Source organism: Euleptes europaea, chromosome 5 (assembly GCF_029931775.1).
Source record: "Euleptes europaea isolate rEulEur1 chromosome 5, rEulEur1.hap1, whole genome shotgun sequence".
Classification (NCBI taxonomy): Eukaryota; Metazoa; Chordata; class Lepidosauria; order Squamata; family Sphaerodactylidae; genus Euleptes; species Euleptes europaea.
In genome coordinates this window covers 114,695,864-114,718,912 of record NC_079316.1, presented here as the reverse complement: position 1 = coordinate 114,718,912, position 23,049 = coordinate 114,695,864, and the positions used below count along the sequence as shown (strand labels likewise).

The window sequence follows — 23,049 nt, the reverse complement described above, 5'->3', positions numbered from 1 at the left end:
TCTGTCATCTGGAGTTCAGTTGTAATGCTGGGAGATCTCCAGGCCCCACCTGGAGGCTGGCAACCCCAGCCAAAACCAAGGGACTTGGGAATGTTCAGCCTGGAGGAGAGGAGGTCGAGGGGGGGCAGGATTGCTCTCCTTAAGGACCATCCCTTACAGGAGGGCAGGGAGCTGTTCCTGTTGGCAGCAGAGGATCATAGGACTCTCAATAATGGGTTCAAATTGTGGGTGGAAAGGTACCGGATGGATTTTAGGAAACATTTATTTACAATGAGAGTAGTTCAGCAGTGGAATGGGCTTCTGAGGGAGGTGGGGAGCTCCCCGTCTCTGGCAGTCTTCAAGCAGCGGCTGGACAAGCACTTGTCAGGGATGCTCTAGGCTGATCCTGCATTAAGCAGGGGGTGGGACTAAATGGCCTCTAGGGACCCTTCCAACTCTGTGATTCTATGGCCCGGGGAAGGCCGGGGGTCTCTACTTGCTTTCTCTTGCCCAATGTTCATTTTGCTGTCACTAGCTGGAGATGCCCTTCCTCATCATCAGGAGCCATTTGGCAGCTGAAGCCTGGGGTTGCCAACCTCCAGGTAAAAAGAGCAAGAGTCCAGTAGCACGTTAAGGACTAACAAAATTTCTGGCAGGGTACGAGTTTTCGTGAGCCACAGCTCACTTCTTCAGATACCACCTCCAGGTGAGGGCCTGGAGTTCTCCTGGAATTACAACTGGCCTCCAGGTGACAGAGATCAGTTCCCCCGGGAGAGAATGGCCACTTTGGAGGAGGCCGTCCATAGCACTAGACCCTGCTAAGGCCCCTCCCCTTTCCAAACCCCACCAAATCTTCAAGAATTCCCAACCCAGAGTTGGCAGTTCAAGGGCCAGCTCAGATCCCTCAGAGGCAGAGAAATGGAAGGGGGGGGGGGCTTCCTTCCTCTCTCTCTCAGTTTTTGGTAGGTAAAACCTTCTGAAAACAGGCTGTGCTCCTGAAGCACAGCGGGAGGCAGGAATGGCACTGAATGACTGTAGGGGAAAGAAGCGGCGCCAGTTTTTCCTGCTGCAGGGAATTGTTGGAGGGATTTATGCCTTGTTTACCAGCTGTGAATATGGGAAGGCTGAGATGCTCCCCTCACAGACAGAAAAGTAGTCTCTCAGGCCCAATGCCATGACACAACACAGGGGAAGAGCTATCAAATTGGTCTGTGAACCTCATCTCTGCGCCTCCCTCTCTCTTCCCTGCCAATTCTACCTTGCGGTGTTCTTTGCCATTTTTGGGGACCCCTCTGAAACCGCCTCTGGGGAGGGCAAGGTTTGTGGGGGGAAAGGGGCTGCTGATTCTGCAGAGTCCACCTCCCGAAGCTGCCGTTTGCGCCAGATCTGCAGCAGTTTTTAGGTGATCTTATTTAGCTCCATTCCATGAAAGGCTTCGGCTGCAGATTTCTGTCTATTAAACAGCTGTTAAAAGGGGGGGGGCATTGTTTCCCTGGCCAATTAGCAACCTAGAATACTGATCCTTTGACCAGGCCTTCCGTTGGATCCGCACACTCCAATGAATGGTAATCCAAAGCCCCTTGACCTACTAAGGAACCCTGGACCAACTACAGAATCCCCTCATATTATGGAGGGCTTTTGGGGGATACACTTGGTGGGGCCATAATATGGCCATATGGAGGGGCCATATTATGATTGCCCTGCACTGTCTACAAATTACCAAATGCTGTCAGCTCTGCTTTACGGGATACAGTCAATAGAGTTATCTTAAGCGAGTGACTCCCAGCCCTCTTTCCTAACAGCTGGACGGCCCCTTCCCATTCTACAAATCTGTGTCCCTCCAGGTATCCGGGCACCTGAAGCAGTGTAATAGGAAGAATTACCTCTTAGGATTGCCAACTAATTTTTTAAAAAATAGTGGACACACTTTTTAGTTTATAGCTGGTTACTCTGTCCAAGAGACCACTGCAAAAAGTATATTGATTTGAACGGATCGTCTCCTTTCCTTGATTTGATCACCTCCTCCCCACCCCGCACTCCTGGAACTACTTTTCCCTAATGGGAACAACAGCTGGAGTTACTTTGCAAGTGTTTGCATGTAATTTAGTGCGAAACCCACCCCCCCCCAAGGATTTGACAGATTCATATATGGGAGCCCTACCAATGATGAGCCATGAGAACTAAAGGGGGGCTCCACGTTCTGAATATCAACTGCAGGGGAGGGGCAACCATTTGAGGGCCGTGGCTTTCATGCTCCATGGGTGGGTGGGCTACCTGGAGACATCTGTCTGGCTGCTTCTAGAAAGAGGGTGCTGGCCCAGAGGGGGCTCAGTTCTCTTTTCTCGGTTCTTAACCTGAGATGGGCCTGGGAGAGACCCGGACGTATCTGGGGGAAGAGCAGCGTTTCCCTTCTGCTCCACTTTCCTCCACTCCCTAAAGCTGCCCACCTCCTACAGGGTTTTTTTCTTTTTTAGCAACATTGGTTCGGAAAGCACAGAAATGTGAATAGAGCCCCAGCCATGTTCTCACTGGCTTGCCAAAAGGGCTGTTCTGTGCCTCCATCCAGATGCCTGAGGGTTAGAGTTGCCAACCTCCAGATGGTGGCTGGAGATCTCCTGCTATTACAACTGATCTCCAGCTGATAGAGATCAGTTCCCCTGGAGAAAATGGCCACTTTGGCCATTGGACTCTACGGCATTGAAGCCCCTCCCGTCTCCAAACCCCACCCTCCTCAAGCTCCACCCTAAAAATCTCCATGTATTTCCCAACTTGGAGCTGCCAATCCTAGACCAAATGAATCTCACCTCTTTCTACCCAGTACTTGATGGCATAACTAGGGCTGTCAACCTTCAGGTGGTGGCTGGAGATCACCTGGGATAACAACTGATCTCCAGGCAACAGAGATCAGATCACCTGGAGAAATTGGATGCTGTGTACAGTGGACTCTATGGCATTATACCCCACGGAAGCCCCTCCCTTCCCCAAACCTGCCCTCCTCAGGCTCCACCCCCAAAATCTCCAGGTATTTCCCAACCCGGAGCTGGCAACCCTAGGCACAACTGGCAACACACTTCTCTTTCACACGGCACAAGTTTGGATTGCTACTCAGGACGCATGGCAAGTGAGATCTGGCACAGTGACGGCGTGGCAGCTCTGCAGGCCGCTTGCCAAGAACCTCTGAAGCAGAGGCTTCTTTTTGAGAACTTCCAGCGAGGTCTGCAAAGCACCGGCCTTTCTTTCACCTTGAGAGCCATAGACGAAAATGTGCAAAAGATTTGGGGCTTTGGAGGTAGCCCTGGGCTCTCCATCTTCCCTGAAGCACCGACTACTCCCCTCTTGCCCCCCACCACTTAGGGTTGCCAGCCTCCAGGTGGTACCTGGAGATCTCCTGCTATTACAACTGATCACTAGGTGACAGAGATCGGTTCCCCTGGAGAAAATGACCACTTTGGAAGGCGGACTCTACAGCATTATACCCCATTGAAGCTCCTCCCCTTTCTAAACCCCACCCTCCTCAGGCCCTGCCCCCAAAATCTCCAGGTATTTCCCCACATGGAGCTGGCAACCCTACCCCACCTCCGCCTCTCAGGTTTCCTCTTACCTATAGTGTGTCCAGGTGCAGAGACTCCCGTGGCGCTCCCGTCTGGGGTTGGATGGAACGGCTGCTGCACTTTGGTTCGGATGATCCTGCCGAAGCAAAAACAAGCAGGCCCTGTTAGCCAGGACCAACCGCATGGGGACTGCAAGGGAGAACGCAGCAGTTTTGAGTGGCGGGGACAAGTCAGGCATGCGGGGCTTAGGGTTGCCAACCTCCAGGAGATCTGCCACTGCCTGGCCAGGTATCTCCAGTGCCTGTGATTAGTACTAATGAATGCCATTGTGCTTTATTGTGTTTATTGTTTTGGTTGGAGTATGTAATTTTAGAATATGTTTTAAAGTATGTTTTATCTGATGTTTTTCTGAATTTTAACATTGCGTCCCGCTCTGAGCCCAGCTTGCTGGGAATGAGGAATGTAATAAATGAATAAATAAACCCTACTGGCTGGTGCTTCTGTACGGGTTAACGTTTTATCTATATATCTCTCTCAGTGCAAATGGCAGGACGGATCCCCATCTCTAACAATTCTAGCATTGATGGTGGCAGAGAGCAGAATGAAGGGGAGAGACAAGAGTTTCGGGGGGGGGGAGCAGTGACTTGTGCTTGGGTTGCCTTGAGACACAAGCTGAATTTCGAAAGCGAACTGATTCAAATCAAAGATCTGTGTTTTGATTCCATTTCTCACTTGTCAGACGCCAACTTGCAAATTTTTATCTCCACACCATTTCCCCTTTCCTTGTGCCAGACTCTTTGGCATGTTATTTTTGCACTGATTGTGTACAATTCATATATAATGTGTAAACAGCATAAAAACAGCTTAAAAACCAAAAGGAATAATCAGCAGCAACGAACAGTGACGACAATAACAATAGCAACATACAAAAGCAACAACAGTAACAACAAATCCTCCCTGGTAAGCACAACTGAGCTCAGAGTGTTTACTTCTGAGTAAATGTGTTTAGGAACTTGCTTATGGAATAGGTTGTGGGCTTGAACAACCCCCCCCCCAGCTCAATCCACACAAAACACCTGAACGGTGGGGGATTTTTGTGGCTAACACCGCGGCTCCCTCCGGACCTCCTCCAAGGACTCCAATATTATATATAAAAAGATTGCTCAAAAATATAAACATTATTTACAGCCAAAACCAAAATTTAAATAGCCAGGCAAAATGTTTAATATAGTTTAAAATGTTTAATCCCTCGCAAATAATAGGAAATCCCAAATCATAGAATCATAGAGTTGGAAGGGACCACCAGGGTCATCTAGTCCAACCCCCTGCACAATGCAGGAAATTAACAACTAACTCCCCCCACATCCCATGTGACCCTGGGAACCCTCCCCCTGCCATGCAGGATCCCACAATCAAAGCACTCCCGACAGATGGCCATCTAGCCTTTGCTTAAAGACCTCCAAAGACGGGACTCCACCACCCTCCAAGGCAGTGCATTCCACAGTCGAACAGCCCTCACCGTCAGAAAGTTCTTCCTAATGTTTAGGTGGAATCGCTTTTCTATTAGTTTAAATCCATTACTCTGTGTCCTAGACTCTGGAGCAACAGAGAACAAGCTGGTTCCCTCATCAACATGACATCCCTTCAAATATTTAAACATGGCTATCATGTCTTCCCTCAACCTTCTCTTCTCCAGACCGAACAAACCCAGCTCCTTAAGTCTCTCCTCATAGGGCATGGATTCCAGACCTTTGACCATTCTGGTCGCCCTCCTCTGGACATGCTCCAACTTGTCAACATCCTTCTTAAATTGTGGAGCCCAAAACTGGACACAGTATTCCAAGTGAGGTCTGACCAATGCAGAATACCGTGGTAGTATTACTTCCCTTGATCTAGACACAATACTCCTATTGATGCAGCTCAGAATTGCATTGGCAGGCAGTAAAGAAACTCTGGGGGTGCAAAACACCTCCTTGTATCTGAATAAAATACTTTTATGTGGTCTAGAAATCTGACTGCAATACTGCAATACTGATTGAGGAGCCGTGGCTCAGTGGTGGAGCCTCTCCTCAGCAAGCAGAAGGTCCCAGGGTCAATCCCCGGCATCTCCAGTTAAAGGGACCGAGCATGTAGGTGATGTGAAAGACCTCTTTCTGCCCAAGACCCTGGAGAGCCACTGCTGGTCTGAGTAGACAATACTGACTCTGATGGACCCAGGGTCTGATTCAGTATAAGGCAGCTTCATGTGTTCATGTGCTTCTTACATGAAGTAAGGTAAAGTGTGCTGTTGAGTCACAACCAACTCATGAAGTTTGACCTCATGGGGTTTTCAGGGCAAGAGGCGAACAGAGGCGGTTTGCCATTGCCAGCCTTTACATGAATCTTCCTTAAACTACAGTTGCAAACCTCCAGGTGGGGTAGGGTTGCCAGATCCGGGTTGGAAAATACCTGGAGATTTTGGGGCAGAGCCTGTGGAGGGCGGGGTTTGGAGAGGGGAGGGGCTTCAATGCTGTAGAGCCCAATCTCCAAAGCAGCCATTTCCTCCAGGGGAACTGATCTCTGTCGCCCAGAGATCAGTTGTAACAGCTGGAGATCTCCAGCCACCACCTGGAGGATGGCAACCCTGCTCAGAAGCCTTGAGGAAGAGTGGGGGCCGAGGGTTGTGGAAGGGCCACAGAGCTTGGGGGGGGGGGGGCTGAGCCTGGGAGAAAAGAAGGGCGCCATGCCGTACTTGGAAAAGAGGCCACTGTGAGCCATAAATCATGGTAGGCTGGTGATGTCTTTATGGCCGCATTTGATTGGAGTGTTAGGAGAAACATGTTGTTTATGTGCAGGGAGGCTGGGGGGGGGGGCTGGGGGGGTTGGTTGGTCTCTAGTCTCACCCGCTCTGGTGTTACTTCATATGGAAACGGAATGGGTATTTAAGGATGCCACTTCGGCACACGATGAGGTGAATTTAAGAATGAGGCAGCAGAGCCTTGAGAGGGGCAGGCAGGGGCTGGTGCCACTTGAAACGGCAGGGGGGTGGGGGGGTTAAGCTTTGGGCATTCCTTTGCACTGAAAAACAAAACGAAACCCTCCACACCAGACAGAAAACGGGTACAGTTGGGACCAAGTTTTCCTTCCTTGTGAGCCAGCAAAAGCGAGGCTGGGTCTAGAAGGGAGGCCAGGGCTGGGCTGGTTTATCTTGGAACTCCTGAAGACCAGGCAAGGAAAGGACAAAACTGACCGCACTGAGCAGGGCAGGGGAGCTCCGCTAAGCCCCCCCCCCCCCGCCAATGCCTTCCCCAACCTTTGGATCTCGCTTTCAAAATGAAGCTGCGGTCAGAGGTGGGCAGAGACTGGGCCTCTTAGAGCCTGGCGAAGCAGTTACAGCCCGATAGCGAAGAACAGGAAACGCCCGACAGTCGGGAAGATTGTAGGGTTCTAGTCCTGACCGGATGGGTTATTTGGATGTAATAAAACAGACTTTCAGGAGGAGATGCTGCGTGGCCCAATGACCCATCCTTTTCATTTAAACATACAGAATCTGGCCTAGGGTTCCCAACCTCCAGGAACTAGCTGGCCATCTCCTGCTATTACAACTGATCTCCAGCCGATGGATATCAGTCTCACCTGGAGAAAATGGCCACTTTGGCCATTGGACTCTATGGCATTGAAGTCCCTCCCCTCCCCAAACCCCACCCTCCTCAGGCTCCACCCCCAAACCTCCCACCGGAGGTGAAGAGGACCTGGCAACCCTATTCCCCCCTCTGATATTTGTATGAGTTCGTTTAAGTCTCAGGGGGTGGAGTCTCTGCTCAGTTAGTTCTGTTTGTTAGGACTGCAGACTGCTTGAACGCCCTGGCCCGGAGACCAGTTGCTCCCATCCCTGTATTGCCTTGCTAATAAATAGATGCTGCTGTTTTGAACTCACCCCTCTCTGCTGTGGGAACCTAAGAGCAGGGACCTGAAGGAGTACCCCATTCCTGTCCTGCATACAAAAGTGCCCTGGCCCCACAGTGGCTTGGCCCCAAAGCCCCCCCCCCTCCACCTGTGTCGGAGAAAAAAATTGTGAGAACAGCACTCAACTAGAGACACTTTGACGCATGACTGTAAACAACGATCAAACAGACAATAATCCTTTGCTAATTTTTGACAGCTTCTTTCCGCATGTTTCAGGCAAAACTAAGAATGTGTAAAGTCAGAGAAACACCCACTCACTCCGGAGCCAGGGTATCAAACTAGTCAAAATGGAAAGCAGCCCGCCTCTGCTCACGCACGCTGTTGCCAGTTGAGGATTCATAGCAATTCTCTCGGAAACGTCATAAACTGCTGTGCCTTTTCCCGGAATATCAAGCTCTGCCTTGCTGTCTCCCACCCAGCTCCAGCTCCTTTTCCTCCTCCCCCCCTTGTCAAAATACAGCTTTCTCTCAGACATTAAAATGTTCAAAGCAAAATCCCTTCTTTCCCCACCTCAGTCTTTTCTCAAGATTTGGCCTTTGTTTCAGCTCTCAGCCTGGCTCCTTTACCTCTGCAGGAAAGACTATAGTTGTTCATGCAAGAAGCTTAGGGACATCAGAGCATGGTCCTAAAGCCAATCTGAAAACGGCTTAGAATCGCCCTTGAGTCCTGTGCTGATATGTGTGTGTGTGTGTGTAAAGTGCCTTCAAGTCGCAGCCGACTTCTGGCGACCCCTTTTTGGGGTTTTCAAGGCAAGAGACTAACAGAGGAGGTTTGCCAGTGCCTTCCTCTGCACAGCAACCCTGGTATTCTTTGGGGTCTCCCATCCAAATACTAACCTGGGCTGACCCTGCTTAGCTTCTGAGATCTGAAGAGATCAGGCTATCCTGGGCCATCCAGGTCAGGGCTCCTGTGCTGATAGAGCATGGACAAATGCCAGCAAAATGCACCGCTGGTGCTTACATCACAATAAACTCAGCACTGGCACAACTACACCAGGAGTGGGCAGCATGGAGGGAGCTGGCGAGGAGCAGAGATTAGTTCACACACACACACCCAGACACCCTCAGCTCATGTTCTTCCCTCGGCATACACATAAACATTGCCACTGAATTCAATGGACATGGGGAAAAATATTCTCTCCTGCTGTCTCTCACTATTTATTTAGAATATTTTAAGCCACCTCCTGCTCAAGTTGGTGGCTTACAATTAAAAACCACAGTATATCTTAAAAAGCCTTTGGACATAAGCAGCATAAAAACAATCCATAAAACAGAAGCAGGTCATTCAAAAAGCTGACAAGATAAACCCCCTAATTAAGCCTAAACTGCCTCGGCACAGCTTAGGAGTACAACTATTTAATTAAGACATTTATATCCCACTTTTCTCCCCAATGGGGACCCATTTGACCCAGAACAACAACCCTGTGAGGTTGGGTGAGGCTGAATTTTCCATGGAATTTTCTAACAGTCAGAGGGGTTCCTCAGTGGAACAGGCTTCCTTGGGAGGTGGTGAGCTCTCCTTCCCTGGAGGTTTTTAAGAAGAGGCTAGATGGCCATCTGTCAGCAGTGCTGATTCTGTGAACTTAGGCAGATAATGAGAGGGAGGGCATCTTGGCCATCTTCTGGGCATAGAGTAGGGGGTCACTGGGGGTGTGTGGGGGGGAGGTAGTTGTGAATTTCCTGCATTGTGCAGGGGGTTGGACTAGATGACCCTGGTGGTCCCTTCCAACTCTATGAATCTATGATTCTATGATTCTAAGGGGAGGGTTTGTGGAGGGTAGGGTACAACCTCCAGGTACTAGCTGGAGATCTCCTGCCATTAAAATTGATCTCCAGCCAATAGTTCACCTGGAGAAAATGGCCGCTTTGGCAATTGGACTCTATGGCTTTGAAGATACTCCCCTCCTCAAATCCCACTCAAATCCTCAGGCTTTGCCCCCAAAACCTCCCACCAGTGATGAAGAGGGACCTGGCAACCCTACTGGAGGGGCAGCAGTATAATGCCCTAGAGAGCCCCACCCTCCCTAGCAGCCATTTCCTCCAGGGAACTGTTCTTTGTTATCTGGAGATGTGCTGTAATTCTGGGAGATCTCCAGACCCCACCTGGAGGTTGGCAACCCTAGCCACTCCACCCAGAAACAGTGAACATCACATTATCAGATTCAATATTAATGTAAGTGGGAAACTGCCCAGAAAACCCCAGTGAGATTGCATTTAAATTTTAAAAAGGGAATTTTTCCATAATGAAAGGATTAGTTACTTGTATTTATTTGAATTTATTTCCTACCCTTTTTTCCCTTCATGGAACTCAGGGGGACTGCTGCTGCTGCTGCTGCTGGATTCCCAGGAAGGTCCCCTTCCAGATCAGATCTTGATCTACTCGGCTTAAGCCAGACAACGAAACCCAGGCCCCTCCGATCCTACCCGTGGGCTTTCCAAAAGAACCCGGAAGGGACATTCAAGATGGGCACTTCCCTTCCCAGAGCCTGGACGGCATGCAAAACCACAACCATGAAGCCTCAGAAGATCGCAGGTATACCCAGATGAGGAAGGGCACAGAACAGTCCCAGAGGCTGACAGCAGGGTTAAATATAAGAGTCTGAAAGGCAATGCCTGACCCACCAACCGGCAAAAAGAGAGAGAAGCAAGTTACCAACAACAACAAAGGCCTTTGAGCAGCAAAGAGAATGAAAATAAACAATAAGATTTTCCTTTAATACATTAAAACCAACCACGGAGGCAGGTGGGACTGTTAAGGCAGCAAAGGGGTTGAACACTCTTAACGGAAGGAAAACAAAAATGCCTTTTTTAAGCAGCTGAATGAATCCTTTGCGGTGGGGGCGGTGCTGAATCTCAGCTTCCAGGGAGGGCGTCTGAAAAGCTGCAGCAAAGTGATAAGAAAAGAAGTTTTGGAGCTCAAAAAGTCCCCTAAAAGTTAGCAGAGGTCACGAGGACCACATACGGTTCTGAGTTCTTACAAACGTAGGGCTGCTTTAAGAAAACCATGCTGCTTGTCATGGCTTCTTAGTAGAGATTTGGAACTGTTATCGTTTTTTTTTTCTTTCAGGCCCACCGTTCTTTCCCAGGTAAGCGGATGGGGAAAGTGATCAACATAAACCTTTTTAAGTATGGAAGTAGGGCTCTTTAGGCTTTACAAACCCCGAATCTACTGGCAAGGCACAGCCGCAACATGGGATTCAGCTGCCTTTCCACTTTTTCTAGAAACAAAGAATGGCGTTTTGACAGGTGCTGTTGGTTAAGCTGGGCTGTTTCTGCTGCTGGTGAGACCGGCCTGCCAGTGGAAGACCGACGATAAAGAAGAACAAGCTTTATGAAGGCCAGATAAGCCCAGGGAGGGACCTTAGTGGGGTATAATGCCACCAGAGAGTCCACCCTCCAAAGCAGCCCTTTTCTCCAGGGGAGCTGATCCCTGTACCCTGGAAATCACTTGTTATTCCAGGAGATCTCCAGGCCCCACCTGGAGCAGCCGGTGTGGTGTGGTGGTTTAAGAGCAGTGGACTCTAATCTGGAGAACCGGGTTTGTTTCCCCACTCCTACACATGCTAGGTGACCTTGGGCTAGTCACAGTTCTCTCTGAACTCTCTTAGCCCCACCTACCTTAAAAGGTAGAGAAAGTCGGCATATAAAAACCAGCTCTTCCTCTTGGTAATTGGTAAACCTCCTTGAAGCAGCTCTGCAGATGAGGGAGGGGGGTTATGATCTTCATGCACTTCTGGCAGGCTTGCCAGGGGCATCGGACTGGATGCTGTTTGGAACCGCATGCTGGACTAAGACAGACTTTTGCTCTGATCCATCAGCGTGGTCGCCATGTTCTCGCGGCGCACGCTCACGGGACCGGGGAGCCTGTGCCGAAGGAGGCAAGAGTGCTAGAGAAGCCCTGCATGGCAAACAGGAAGGGATCGATATGAGCACGGGTCCCTTCCCCGTTCCCTCAGAGCACCCTGAAGTTATGATTGTGTGAGTCTATTGATCCCTCCCTCTGTGCTCAAGCTCCCCCACCCCACCCCGTGCCAGCCTCAGGAAGCAGTGATGGGGGTGCCGGCAAAGGACTGGAAATGGAGAGAGCTATAAATTATTTGTGACAGGAAAGCAATAGTGCCGGAGAGCTGCGCACAAGTTCTGTGTCACTATTAGATTCCTTTTAGCTTGATGACACTCTAAGAGGGGTTAAGTGTCTGCTGGAATCCTATACCTGGTGGGCCAGGGGCCGGCCGGGAGCAGAACGTCCATGGAGAGAGAGAGGGCCCCCCCGATATCAATTCTGCAGACCAATAATATCCCTCTCATTGATCACAGCCCAAAGTTCAAAAATCTCATTACGGCTAGGCAGACCTGGAACTTTTCAGAAATCAATAGAGTGATATAATGTATGTATACTTAGTATAAATGTATCTATTCATCAGTCCGTCCACTGAAAATCTGCCCGAGGGGCTCTGAATTAAACCTACACATCATATCATGTCCCACTATACTGTAAAGCGCTCACTGTAATGAATTGCATCGGAAATCTCGGCAGCCTTGGCTGACACGCGGTCCAAATTATTTCCTGCGCTCCGTTCCCTGGGCCGGTCCCATTCATGCAGAGGACACAACTTCAGCTACTCTTGACCACCAGATCAGTTCTGCCCCAAACCTCTGTCATCTAGGATGGGCCTCTCTCAGATGCCCTTTCCTAATCTTTTCGTGTTCAGAGGCAGAAAGCCAAGGAGGGAGGGGAGGGGACTGCTCCCTCACGCCTTGCTGGCGGACGTTCAGCTTGGCCACTGTTTGGTTTGGGATGGATGCTGGACTTGGTCTGGCTGAATGTGACTTTTCCCCACATTCTTCTCTATATATCCTATTGCTGCAGGATGCCCCTGGGCAGAGAAACAACACCACACAGTTGGGCCACCGAGACTGGGACATAAGAGCACCAGGGGGTGAGGCGGGTGGGTGGGAGGGAAACACGTAGTTTAAAATTAAGAAGGGTTGTTTTTAAAAATGCAATATTGTACCACTGCACTGCAGCAGACACTGCAAAAGACAGGAGGAGGAGGAGAAGAAGTAGTGTTGGTTTTTATACCCCAATTTTCTCTACCTTTAAGGAGACTCAAACCAGGTTATAATCGCCTTCCTCTCCCTACAGCAGACACCTTGGGAGGAAGGTGGAGCTGAAAGAGTTCAGAGAGAACTGACTGGCTCAAGGTCACGCAGCATATTGAACACACATGAATCTGCCTTATACTATATCAGACCCCCTTGGTCCATCATGGTCAGGGTTGTCTACTCAGAATGGCGGGAGGGTCTCCAGGGTCTCGGGTGGAGATTTTTACATTGCCTGCCATCTGATTCTTTTCACTGGCAATGCCGGGGATGGAACCTGGGACCTGCTACATGGCAAACAGATGCCCTGCCACTGAGCCACAGCCCCTCCCCACACAGGGTGGGCATTGCATGCTGCATGAAAACATGGAACAGGCTTCCTCGGGAGGAGGTGGCGGACTCTCCTTCCTTGGAGGTTTTGAAGCAGAGGCTAGATAGCCATTTGACAGCAAGGCTGATTCTATGAACTGGGGGAGGGGGCAGGAAGGGCTGTGTCGCAGTGCTTGGCTCTCCTGGCCCCTTTCTCGCATGCCCAGGGGAATGCCGATCGCCACTTTGGGGTCAGGAAGCATCATCATCATCATCATTACCTTTATTAGGCATTTACATCAGTATACCATAAACAGAATTACAAAATCGGTTAAAACAGATTACGTTAAAAGGACATTACTTAGAAGTTCATACAAACTGCTCGCGAATCCTTTGTGCAGTCAGGAGAAAACTAGCTACTTGTTGGGTAACGGTAGGGTGGTCAGGAAGCAATTTTCCTCCAGGCCAGATTGGTCAGGGATCCTGGAGGGTTTTTTTTTTGGGGGGGGCATCTTCTGGGCATGGACTAGGGGGTCTCTGGGGGTGTGGGGCAGGGGGAGGTAGCTGTGAATTTCCTGCATTGTGCAGGGGGTTGGACTGGATGACCCTGGTGGTCGCTTCCAACTCTATGATTCTATGGTGGTGGTGACTACCATGAGAAGCTGAAGCTACCAGGCAGGCGAGGCTGCCCACCCTTTCCCAGGCATGCTCCACCAGCTAGTGTTGCCCCAGGAGCTTGGCTCCGGCCTGCCAGGCAGCACTGCAAGCCCAGGAGGGGACCCTACTCTCCTTCTTTGCTGCTGAGAGCCAGGATAGAGCCCGCCCCCCCTCCAAGAGCATCACTACCCCTCATCACTGTACCCCCCCATCAGTCACTTGAGTGGCCTGGCCAGAGAACTGGACCTGCCTGCCTGCAGCCATATGGACTGGAAATAGGGTTGCCAGATCCAAGTTGGGAAATACCTGGAGGTTTTGAAGGTGGAGCCTGAGGAGGGTGGTGTTTGGGAAGAAGAGGGACTTCTGTGGGGGTATAATGCCATAGAGTCTGCCTTCCAAAGCAGCCATTTTCTCCAGGGGAACCAGTCTCTTGTTGCCTGGAGTTCAGTTGTAATAGCAAGAGATCTCCAGCCACCACCTGGAGGTTGGCAACCCTATCTGGAAAGAGGGGTCAGCACAGAAACTCCTTGACTCCCAAGGCTCAAAAATGGGCCCTGGCATAGCTTTTGGGAAGAGCCCCATTCCAGGGATTTGACACCAGCCTCTGAGGACCACGGTTAGACTTCAGGAGTTTGATAAATAGAAGACAAAAGGCAAAGTCCACGCTGGCCATAATTAGGCAAAGAATAGAGAATAAAACTGCTGCTATCATACTGCCCTTGTACAAATCTGTGGTGAGACCACACTTGGAATACTGTGTACAGTTCTGGTCACCACACCTCGAAAAGGATATTGCAGAGCTTGAGAAGGTGCAGAAAAGAGCAACCAAAATGACCAGGGGGCAAGAGCAGCTGCCCTATCAGGAGCGGTTAAAACGCTTAGGGTTGTTTAGCTTGGAAAGAAAGGTGGTTAAGGGGACATAAGATAGAGGTCTATAAAATTATGTATGGCATGGAGAGGGTGGACGGGGAAAAACTTTTCTCCCTCTTCCATAATACTAGAACGCGGGGTCATCTGCTGAAGCTGGAGGGTGAGAGATTCAAAACAGATAAAAGGAAGTATTTTTTCACACAACGCATAGTTAAATTGTGGAACTCCCTGCCCCAGGATGTGGTGATGGCTGCCATCTTGGAAGGCTTTAAGAGGGGGGTGGACGTGTTCATGGAGGAGAGGGCTATCCATGGCTACTAGTCAAAACGGACAGTAGTCATGCTGCATACCTATTCTCTACAGTATCAGAGGAGCATGCCTATGATATCAGGTGCTGTGGAACACAGGCAGGATAATGCTGCTGCCGTCGTCTTGCTTGTGGGCTTCCTAGAGGCACCTGGTTGGCCACTGTCAGTCAGTCAGTCAATCTTTATTGTGGTACTGTTGGCCACTGTGTGAATGGACTGCTGGACTTGATGGGCCTTGGTGTGAACCAGAATGGCTTTTCTCATGTTCTTATGTTCTTTTGAGCATGCCTATGATATGAGGTGTAGTGGGACACAGGCAGGATAAATGCTGCTGCAGTCGTCTTGCTTGATGGGCTTCCTAGAGGCACCTGGTTGGCCACTGTGTGAACAGACTGCTGGACTTGATGGGCCTTGGTCTGATCCAGCAGGGCTTTTCTGATTTTCTTATGTTCTATGACAAACATAGTTGATACTTCTGTGTGATCAGCTTATCACCTTGACAAAGACAATGTCTTCCTTTTGTGTGAAAGTTTGGCTCAGTTTTATTGGAGGAGGGTGGAGGTAGCTATTTTTGTTCTACTCCACACTGATATCCTTTCTCTAATCCTGCCATGATTTGCAAACCAGTGCCGGAAAAGCAGAATGCACGTGCAACAAAAACATTTAAAAGTAAAATGAAGCTGACCAAGAGATTAATGAAGAAGTGGGAGTATTACTCTAGGAGTTGTCCTTGTTGTCATCCCCCCATTATTTTATATAAAAGTATATATGGCTACATCAGTGCTTGAGTGCTGAAGTTGTACATCAGGGAATGCACTATCTGGAAAGTCAATAAAGCTCCAAGAAAAGTTTCATCTAAAGGTGCCCGCACTGGAAGGAGCGAGCCAGTAACTCATGAGGGACTCTTATCAATGCTGCTTCTGTTAGATAGTTGCAGAATTTCCTGTTTTGCCGTGGAGGCCTCATGCCAAGGGTCAGATGGAGCAGTGGGCAGATATGCTCTCGAATACCTGAGTCTTTTTCTTGGACCGACTTCCTTTGTTATAAAATTAGCCAGGATTTCAAATTGCTCTAAACTCTTCCACAGTAGGGTTGCCAACCTCCAGGTGCTAGCAGGAGATCTCCTGCTATTACAACTGATCTCCAACTGACAGAGATCAGTTCCCCTGGAGAAAATGGCCGCTTTGGCCATTGGACTCTATGGCATTGAAGTCCCTCCCCAAACCCTGTCCTCCTCAGGCTCCACCCCAAAAACCTCCCGCCGATGGCAAAGAGGGACCTGGCAACCCTATTCATCAGGCAAATCTGTACAATTTGAAACCATGCAGACTAGGGTTGCCAACCTCCAGCTATGGCCTGGAGATCTCCTGGAATTATACCTGATCTCCAGGCTACAGAGGCCTGGAGGGAAAGTCTGCTTTGGAAGGTGGACTCTATGGTGTTCTAAGCCACTGAAGCCCCTCCCCTCCCCAAATGCCACCTTTTCCCAGTTCTACCCCCTTCCCCAAATCTCCATGAATTACCCAACCTGGAGTCTGTGAGTTTAGCTAATCTCACAACAGATCTCTTTAGGACCACTCCGTTCTGACATATCCTTAATCCACTGGAGCACTTTGCTCTACATGTGGAAAATGTTATATGGAAATGGAAGTTTCTGTTATGCGGTAACATTTTCCACGTTCCCTCCACAAGAGTGGTCCCCAATCATACCTGTGGATGTAAAATATCACCCACAATTTGGGTCGAGAGTCGACATCAATCCACACAAGATATTAAATATATACAGCCTCATATATTCAATGGTTTTTCATAAATTTCTAGTCATAGTAATGATATGAGTTAGATTAATTTGGCTTTCTTTTTTGTCTCCCTTCTCCTATGGTTTTCAATTTACAGATAAAAATACCTCATAAGGTGTATTTCTGGATGTGTTTTTAATTAGTTTCTGTATTTATGACCACTGAGGAAGGCCTAATCAGGCCAAAACACATATGGTCCAGTATTGGTCATTTATATTGAACGTATATTAACTGTGCATAAGAATTTTGTAACGGATAATTTTATACGTTGCCAGCAATATGGGCTCTGTGTTTTTAACAATTTTATAGTGTACACCTTGTAATAAATATAATAATTTTGTTATCGTTTCTAGTTTCTAGCTCAACCTTTGAAGCTCCCCGTACTTATCAGGTTGAGTCCCCCCCCTCCTTTGTTGTTGTTGTTGTTCTGTTGTAAAATATGATGTCAGAACCGTCCTGGTTTGCATCACACCGTCACCTAAGGTATTCTCAAGAAGGAGACTGTTTTGAGCCCGCACAGCCTTACAGTTGTCTGTCAGCAGCGGAACAAAACGGGAATCTCGTTACCCTAAAGAATGACCCCTTAGAAACTTTCCCCTTAGAATTCTGCACAAAAACTGCACTGTGTAACTAGTGAGAACGCCTGGTGCAGGAAGCAAGGAAATGCTCTGTGACACATTTATTAGAAGAAGAGGAATATTCTTGACAGAAAGATGCTTTGGGAGTCCGAGGCACAGAGCATGTGGAAGGAAAGGCCAGCAGGGGGTACAGGCAAAGCAGAGCTCTCTGCAGGTCCTTTCCCAAATCCCGTGTCCCTTCCTAGCTCTGAGCAAATGAACGGCACATCTTTGGGTCCCGTCTGCACACTACAGCGCACACAGACGCAGAACACGCCACCTATATCCTCCCATTTTAGCAGACTACATGTAACGTGTTTGGAGCCTTGTTTGCATTGGCACGTACCTGCAACAGTCTCTGAGCGCAGCTTAAATAAATGCGTCCAAACAGTGTGCAGCGAGGAGGTGGGGGTGGGCCGGCAGGGTCATAATGAGGCATGAAGAAATGTTGACCTACTTGGACAGTCTGCACACAACTTCTCCCCCCCTGTCTTCAGCAGATGGTCTTTGGATGGAGGGCCAAACGACACAATGCATTTTTTAATGAGCTGTGTGGGGATTCTCTTTCTTCGCAGCCACACAGCAGCTGCAGGGAAGGAAACTCCGCATTCGGAGGCGGTCACCCTTTGCATGCCAGTCCCAGGAGGTGGCGTCAGGGGAAGGCCCCAGCCTCTCTGCCCTGTTGTTGGCTCTCCAAAAAGACTGGCTGGCCACTGTGTGATCCAGGATGCTGGACAGGATGGACCCTCACTGGTCAGATCCAGCAGGGCTCTTCCTCAGGGGAAGGCCTTGGCCTCTATGCCCTGTCGTTGGCCTTCCAGAAGAACTGGTTGGCTGCTGTGTGAAACAGGACTGGATGGACCACTGGTCTTATCCAGGAGGACTCTTCTGATGTTCTTATCAGGGGAAAGCCTCAGCCTCTATGCCCTGTTGCTGGACCTCTAGGGCAGGGATGGGGAACCTCAGGCCCGGGGGCCGTATGCGGCCCCCGAGGACATTTTTTGTGGCCCTCGGGAGCTCTGGGGCCCTGCCGCAGAGGCGCAGCACAGGGCAGCCCTCCCTGAGGGTGTTCCTGGGGCCACGGCTTGCAGGGGCTCTGCGGCACCCTTTGGACCGCCTCTTGCCGAGTGACGGCTGTTGGTCGGCGAGAGGAGAGGGAGGGACGCTTCCCCCAAGGTTGCCCCCTATAGCCGCAGCGTGCAGGAATGCCGGGGCACACTGTAAGCCCCTCTTGCTGCCTGTTGGCTGTTGAGCAGTGAGAGGGAGGGGGGAAAGAGGCCCATGGCTACCAGTGGCAGAGCATGCACGCAGGAGCCGATGGGGCTCCGGGGGGCCTTTTGTGGACTCTGGGGGGGAGGGCATGGAGCCTGGGGCCAGGTCACGGGGGCTGGCAGGTGTGTGTGTGTGTGGGGGGGGAGGCTTTTCTCTCTCCCTCTCTTTCTGTCTCTTTGTCTGTCTCCCTCCACCTTTTTCTTTCTCCCCCTCTTTCCATTTCTTTCTCCCTCTCTCCCTTTTCCTCTTTCTCTTTTTTCCTTCCTTCCTCCCTTGCCGATTGACCGCTCGTTTGCTCGGGCCCACCACTGGCTGCCCTCCCGCCTGGGAGGGGGGGAGGACTGGGGGCGCCCTCCAGGCCTTCTCTGCATGGCCTCCCCTGGGGTTGCCAACCTCCAGGTAGTGGCTGGAGACCTGGCAACCCTAGCCTCTCCACCCCCCCACCGGGAGATCTACACCTGGTATGGCCCCCGAATGATGTTATAAATGTGCAAATGGCCCTTGGCAGGAAAAAGGTTCCCCACCCCTGCTCTAGGGGAACAGGTTGGCCGCTGTGTGAGGCAGGATGCTGGACTAGAGGGACCCTCACTGATCTGATCCAACAAGGCTCTTCTGTTATGTTCTTATGACATTTTAATGGAAGGGGGAGGAAAGAGCCATTCTTTCCCTGTGTTGCTTACAATCCCAAGATGAATCAGGCCATATGGATTTTTAAAACCATGTCTTTCATTGGCATGCAAGGTGGAACGCCTGGGCCTGCTCCGTTTTAAACTGCATCGTGGGCTTCATGCAGAATTCTCCTCCAAACAAACCAACAAACAAATTCTTGAGTGAAGAAAACTAGACGGCCTCCCCACTGACATGTTAGATTTCCACGTTCACGGAATCCAGCAAGGTGAGCATTCAATCAGATGAGTGCGCAACAGCTAGAGTTGCCAACATCCAGGTGGGACCTGGAGATATCCCGGAATTTCTACTGCTGTACAGACTTCAGAGATCAGTTCCCCTGGAGAAAATGGCAGCTTCGGAGGGCGGACTCTGTGTGAGCTCCTCCTCCTCAGGCTCCGCTTCCAAATCTCTAGGAATTTCCCAAGCCAGAGTTGGCAACCATGCGCCAGCTGCCCTGTAGAAGGGGTGCAGCTCTGGGGTCGGTCCATCACCAGCTGTGTAGGGTTGCCAACCTCCAGGCTGCCCCTGGAGATCTCCCACTATTACGACTGATCTCCGGACAACAAAGAGCAGCTCCCCCTGGAGAAAATGGCTGCTGCGAAGGGTGGGCTCTACGGCATTATTATACCCTGACGAGGTCCCGCCCCACTCCCAAACCTCACCCTCCCCACTGGCTCCACCCCCCCCCCAACCTCTCGGTATTTCCCAACCCTCAGCTGGCCACTTTACGGCTGTTTGTGAGAACTGGTCCGAATTCTCAGCCCTGTTTTTGAGCCCCAGCCTTTCATAGCTGGTGGTTCCCTGTGGTCCCAGTTCATACGCCGTGCAAAGGTACTTGTCTTATTTCTCTTCTTTTTTCTTTGCCTTGCAAATGGCCTCAGAGGGATGTCATGTTTCTACCTGTGTTTGTGTGGCTTGGAGAGGCGAGCTTTACGGAGGTGTGCCTCCCTATTTGTGTGTATTTACAAGGCGTTGTGTGTGTAAGAAGGAATTATGAAATGCGCGTGAACGTGCCGTATATCTCATTGATTGTCTTCCATCTCTTTCTGTTCCTTATCCTGGGGGCATGGCAACAAACCCCTATTTTAAATACCTTTGCTTCCTCCCCCCCTCCTCCCGCTCCTCCAAAAAAGTGTCAATATTTTATTTGGATTTTTAACTTCACTCCATAACAGTTGCTTGACCTCCTGACTCGTACGAGTCACATAAATTCTGAGACTTTATTCAGGAGCCGTGTTCGCGCTATTGAATAAGCAATTTGGGAGGATGAATTAATGACTTGTGCTGTTGCCGGAAAGTCCCTGAAGAAATATTAAAATTGCTTGCAGACTGAATCAATACTCGCTGAACACCCGGCATGAGGACTTCGAGGCTTTTTAATGGTGCAAGGAAACAAAAACAAAAACCAGAAGGGGAGAAGATTAAGGGGGGGATTCCTGAACGCCCCACAAACATTCACACTCTTAAGATTTCCTCCCTCTGTCCTGTCAACATCAGTCGACTCACAGGATGCTCCAAAGATGGCAGAAGGTGCCGGATACGAAATCTATCACAAGAAGCTGTCCCTCGCTCTCCTTGGGCTGAGGGCAGCCATAAAGGCGAATTAGCCTCACCAGGCGCTGCTCAGCCTCTGGAGGAATAAACTGGGCGGTCTGAAAACAAGGTCGAACCTGACCCAGGGCCGGGGATTTGCCAGCACTGAGCTGGCGGCTCCTTCGAGACAAGCCTGTGCAAAACTCACGCGCACTGCTGCGGCACAGTGGAGTTGCTGGGAAGATTTGGCAGAGATTTCTTAAAATTGCTGCACGGGCCTGCAATTGTCCCAAATGCACAAGTGTGTGTACCTTCCCAAGTGCAAGCAGGGACATTTGCCTTAAGCATGTCTGTCAGCAAGCGAGGATATTTAAACTTCAAAGTGTCTGTAGGTGCACAGGGAAGGACTGTAGGGCCATTTATGCAGGCTGTTCCCTCGCAGTCCCCCCGCCAACTACTTCGGGGATTTGCTTTTCATTTGCCAACCCTCAGAGGTTGCCTCACACACTCCACGTGTTTTCCCCACACTTTCTGGATTCGTGTTTAGCCAGCATCCAGAAAACACGTGGAAAATGCATGGAAAAGCGGCCGGGGGGGGGGGGACGAGGCAACCTCTGATGGTTGGACAATGCAAAAAAAAGTTGGTGGGGTGACTGGGGGAAACTATCATGCATAAATGGCCTAGATCTTGTGTGTGTATGTGTGGGTTAAGTGCCGTCAAGTTGCTTCCGACTCCTGGCAAACCCTATGACTCAATGTCCTCCAAAATGTCCTATCCTTAACAGCGTTGCTCAGGTCTTGATCCAGATCAGGGGCACAGCATGCAGGGGATGAGGGTTGCCAGGTCCCACCATTTCACAAATGGTGGGAGGTTTTTGGGGCGGGCGGAGCCTGAGGAGGGCAGGGTTTGGGGAGGGGAGGGACTTCAATGCCAAATAGAGTCCAATTGTCAAAGCGGCCATTTTCTCTAGGGGAACTGATATCTATCAGCTGGAGATCAGTTGTAATAGCGGGAGAGTTCCAGCTAGGACCTGGAGGATGGCAATCCTAGCAGGGGAAGAGGGCTTAAATCTCCCCTGGGGTTCCCCCCCCTCCATCAGGGGCTAGGTTTTCCAGCTTCATGTTGTGAAATACTTGGAGATTTTTTTTGGGGGGGGGGAGTCTGAGGAGAGCAGGGTTTGGAGAGGGGAGGGACTTCAATGCCATAGAGTCCAATTGCCAAAGTGGCCATTTTCTCCAGGTGAACCAATCTCTGTCACCTGGAGATCAGTTGTAATAGCAGGAGATCTCCAGCCGCCAACTGGAGATCGGCAACCCTATGTGGGGCCTTTTTAAAAACAATTCCTGGAGGTATGAGGGGAGAGGTTGGGGAGGGGAGGGGCCTCAGCAGGATATAACACCATCAAGTCCACCCCCCTCAAAGTAGCCATTTTCTCCAGGGGAACTGAGCTCTGTGACCTGGAGATCAATTGTAATTCCGGGATATCTCCAGGCCCCACCTGGAGGTTGGCAACTATGCAAGCATTCCATGGCATGTGGTTGCAGCAAAACAAAGTTAGCTGATGACAAAGTGCCCCATAAGCAGAGACAGACCTCTGGGCAGCAGCCCCCTTAAAGGAAAGCCAAACAATCCCTTTCATTTTAGCTCATTCCTGGTGAAACAGACTGATTGATCAGCAAATGATCCGGGGTTGCCTTGCGAAATCATAGAATCACAGAGTTGGAAGGGACCACCAGGCTCATCTAGTCCACCCCACTGCACAATGCAGGGAATTCACAACTCACTCCCCCTCATGTTTCCAGTGACCCCTACTTCAAGCCCAGAAGATCTTTCACTAGTAAATGGGGGACCCCATGACAGCCTTCTCAAGGTCGTTGTACGGGTGATGGGAATAAGCGCCAGAGCAGATGTTCTGTGCTAAGAAGTTCAGTCTGAAATGTAATCGCTACCCCGATGCTGCCTCTGATTCCCCCCCCCCTTTCCCTGGGTGCTGCTGAGGTCCCTTGTGGGTCAAGGCACCCTCTTTCTAGGGGTCAGGCTTTCCATTTCAGAACGACCATCCTGGATTCACCCCACAAATTCACACTTCTGCCGCATGCTCCAGAGGACGTCTCGGGTTTGCAGACGCCCGTACACGCTAACACCTCTGGCTGCTCTTTTGTGCTCCGGTTTCATTGATCCTATCAATATTATTTTGTAATTCTGTCTCCAGAATTGACTTAGCAGGCAGTCCCAGGGCTCCAGCGTATTGAATAATGATGTCGCGGCTTTGTAATCGCCTCTCCTCGGCCTGGCAAGTGGATGTGCCGTTCCTGTGTCTACAGCTGGGATCGCTTCTACTTTGTGCTATTCCTGGGGTTAGAGAAACTCTAACGCAACCGTCTTTGTCCTTCCCACCCACACAGTGCCGCAAATCGCTGTGCATAAATCTATGTGC

The 23,049-nt window shown here is 50.2% G+C and overlaps 1 protein-coding gene across 3 annotated transcripts in view; it reads right to left on the bottom strand.

Annotated features, from left to right (window-relative positions):
- The window catches only part of PAX2 (paired box 2), a 125,857-nt gene that overhangs the window by 61,508 nt on the left and 41,300 nt on the right, over positions 1 to 23,049 (bottom strand). For all 3 annotated transcript variants that reach the window (XM_056849435.1, XM_056849434.1, XM_056849436.1), the window contains exon 4: positions 3,581 to 3,666. In XM_056849435.1, coding sequence (XP_056705413.1) covers positions 3,581 to 3,666 — 86 coding nt within the window. The remainder of the gene's footprint in view (positions 1 to 3,580; positions 3,667 to 23,049) is intronic.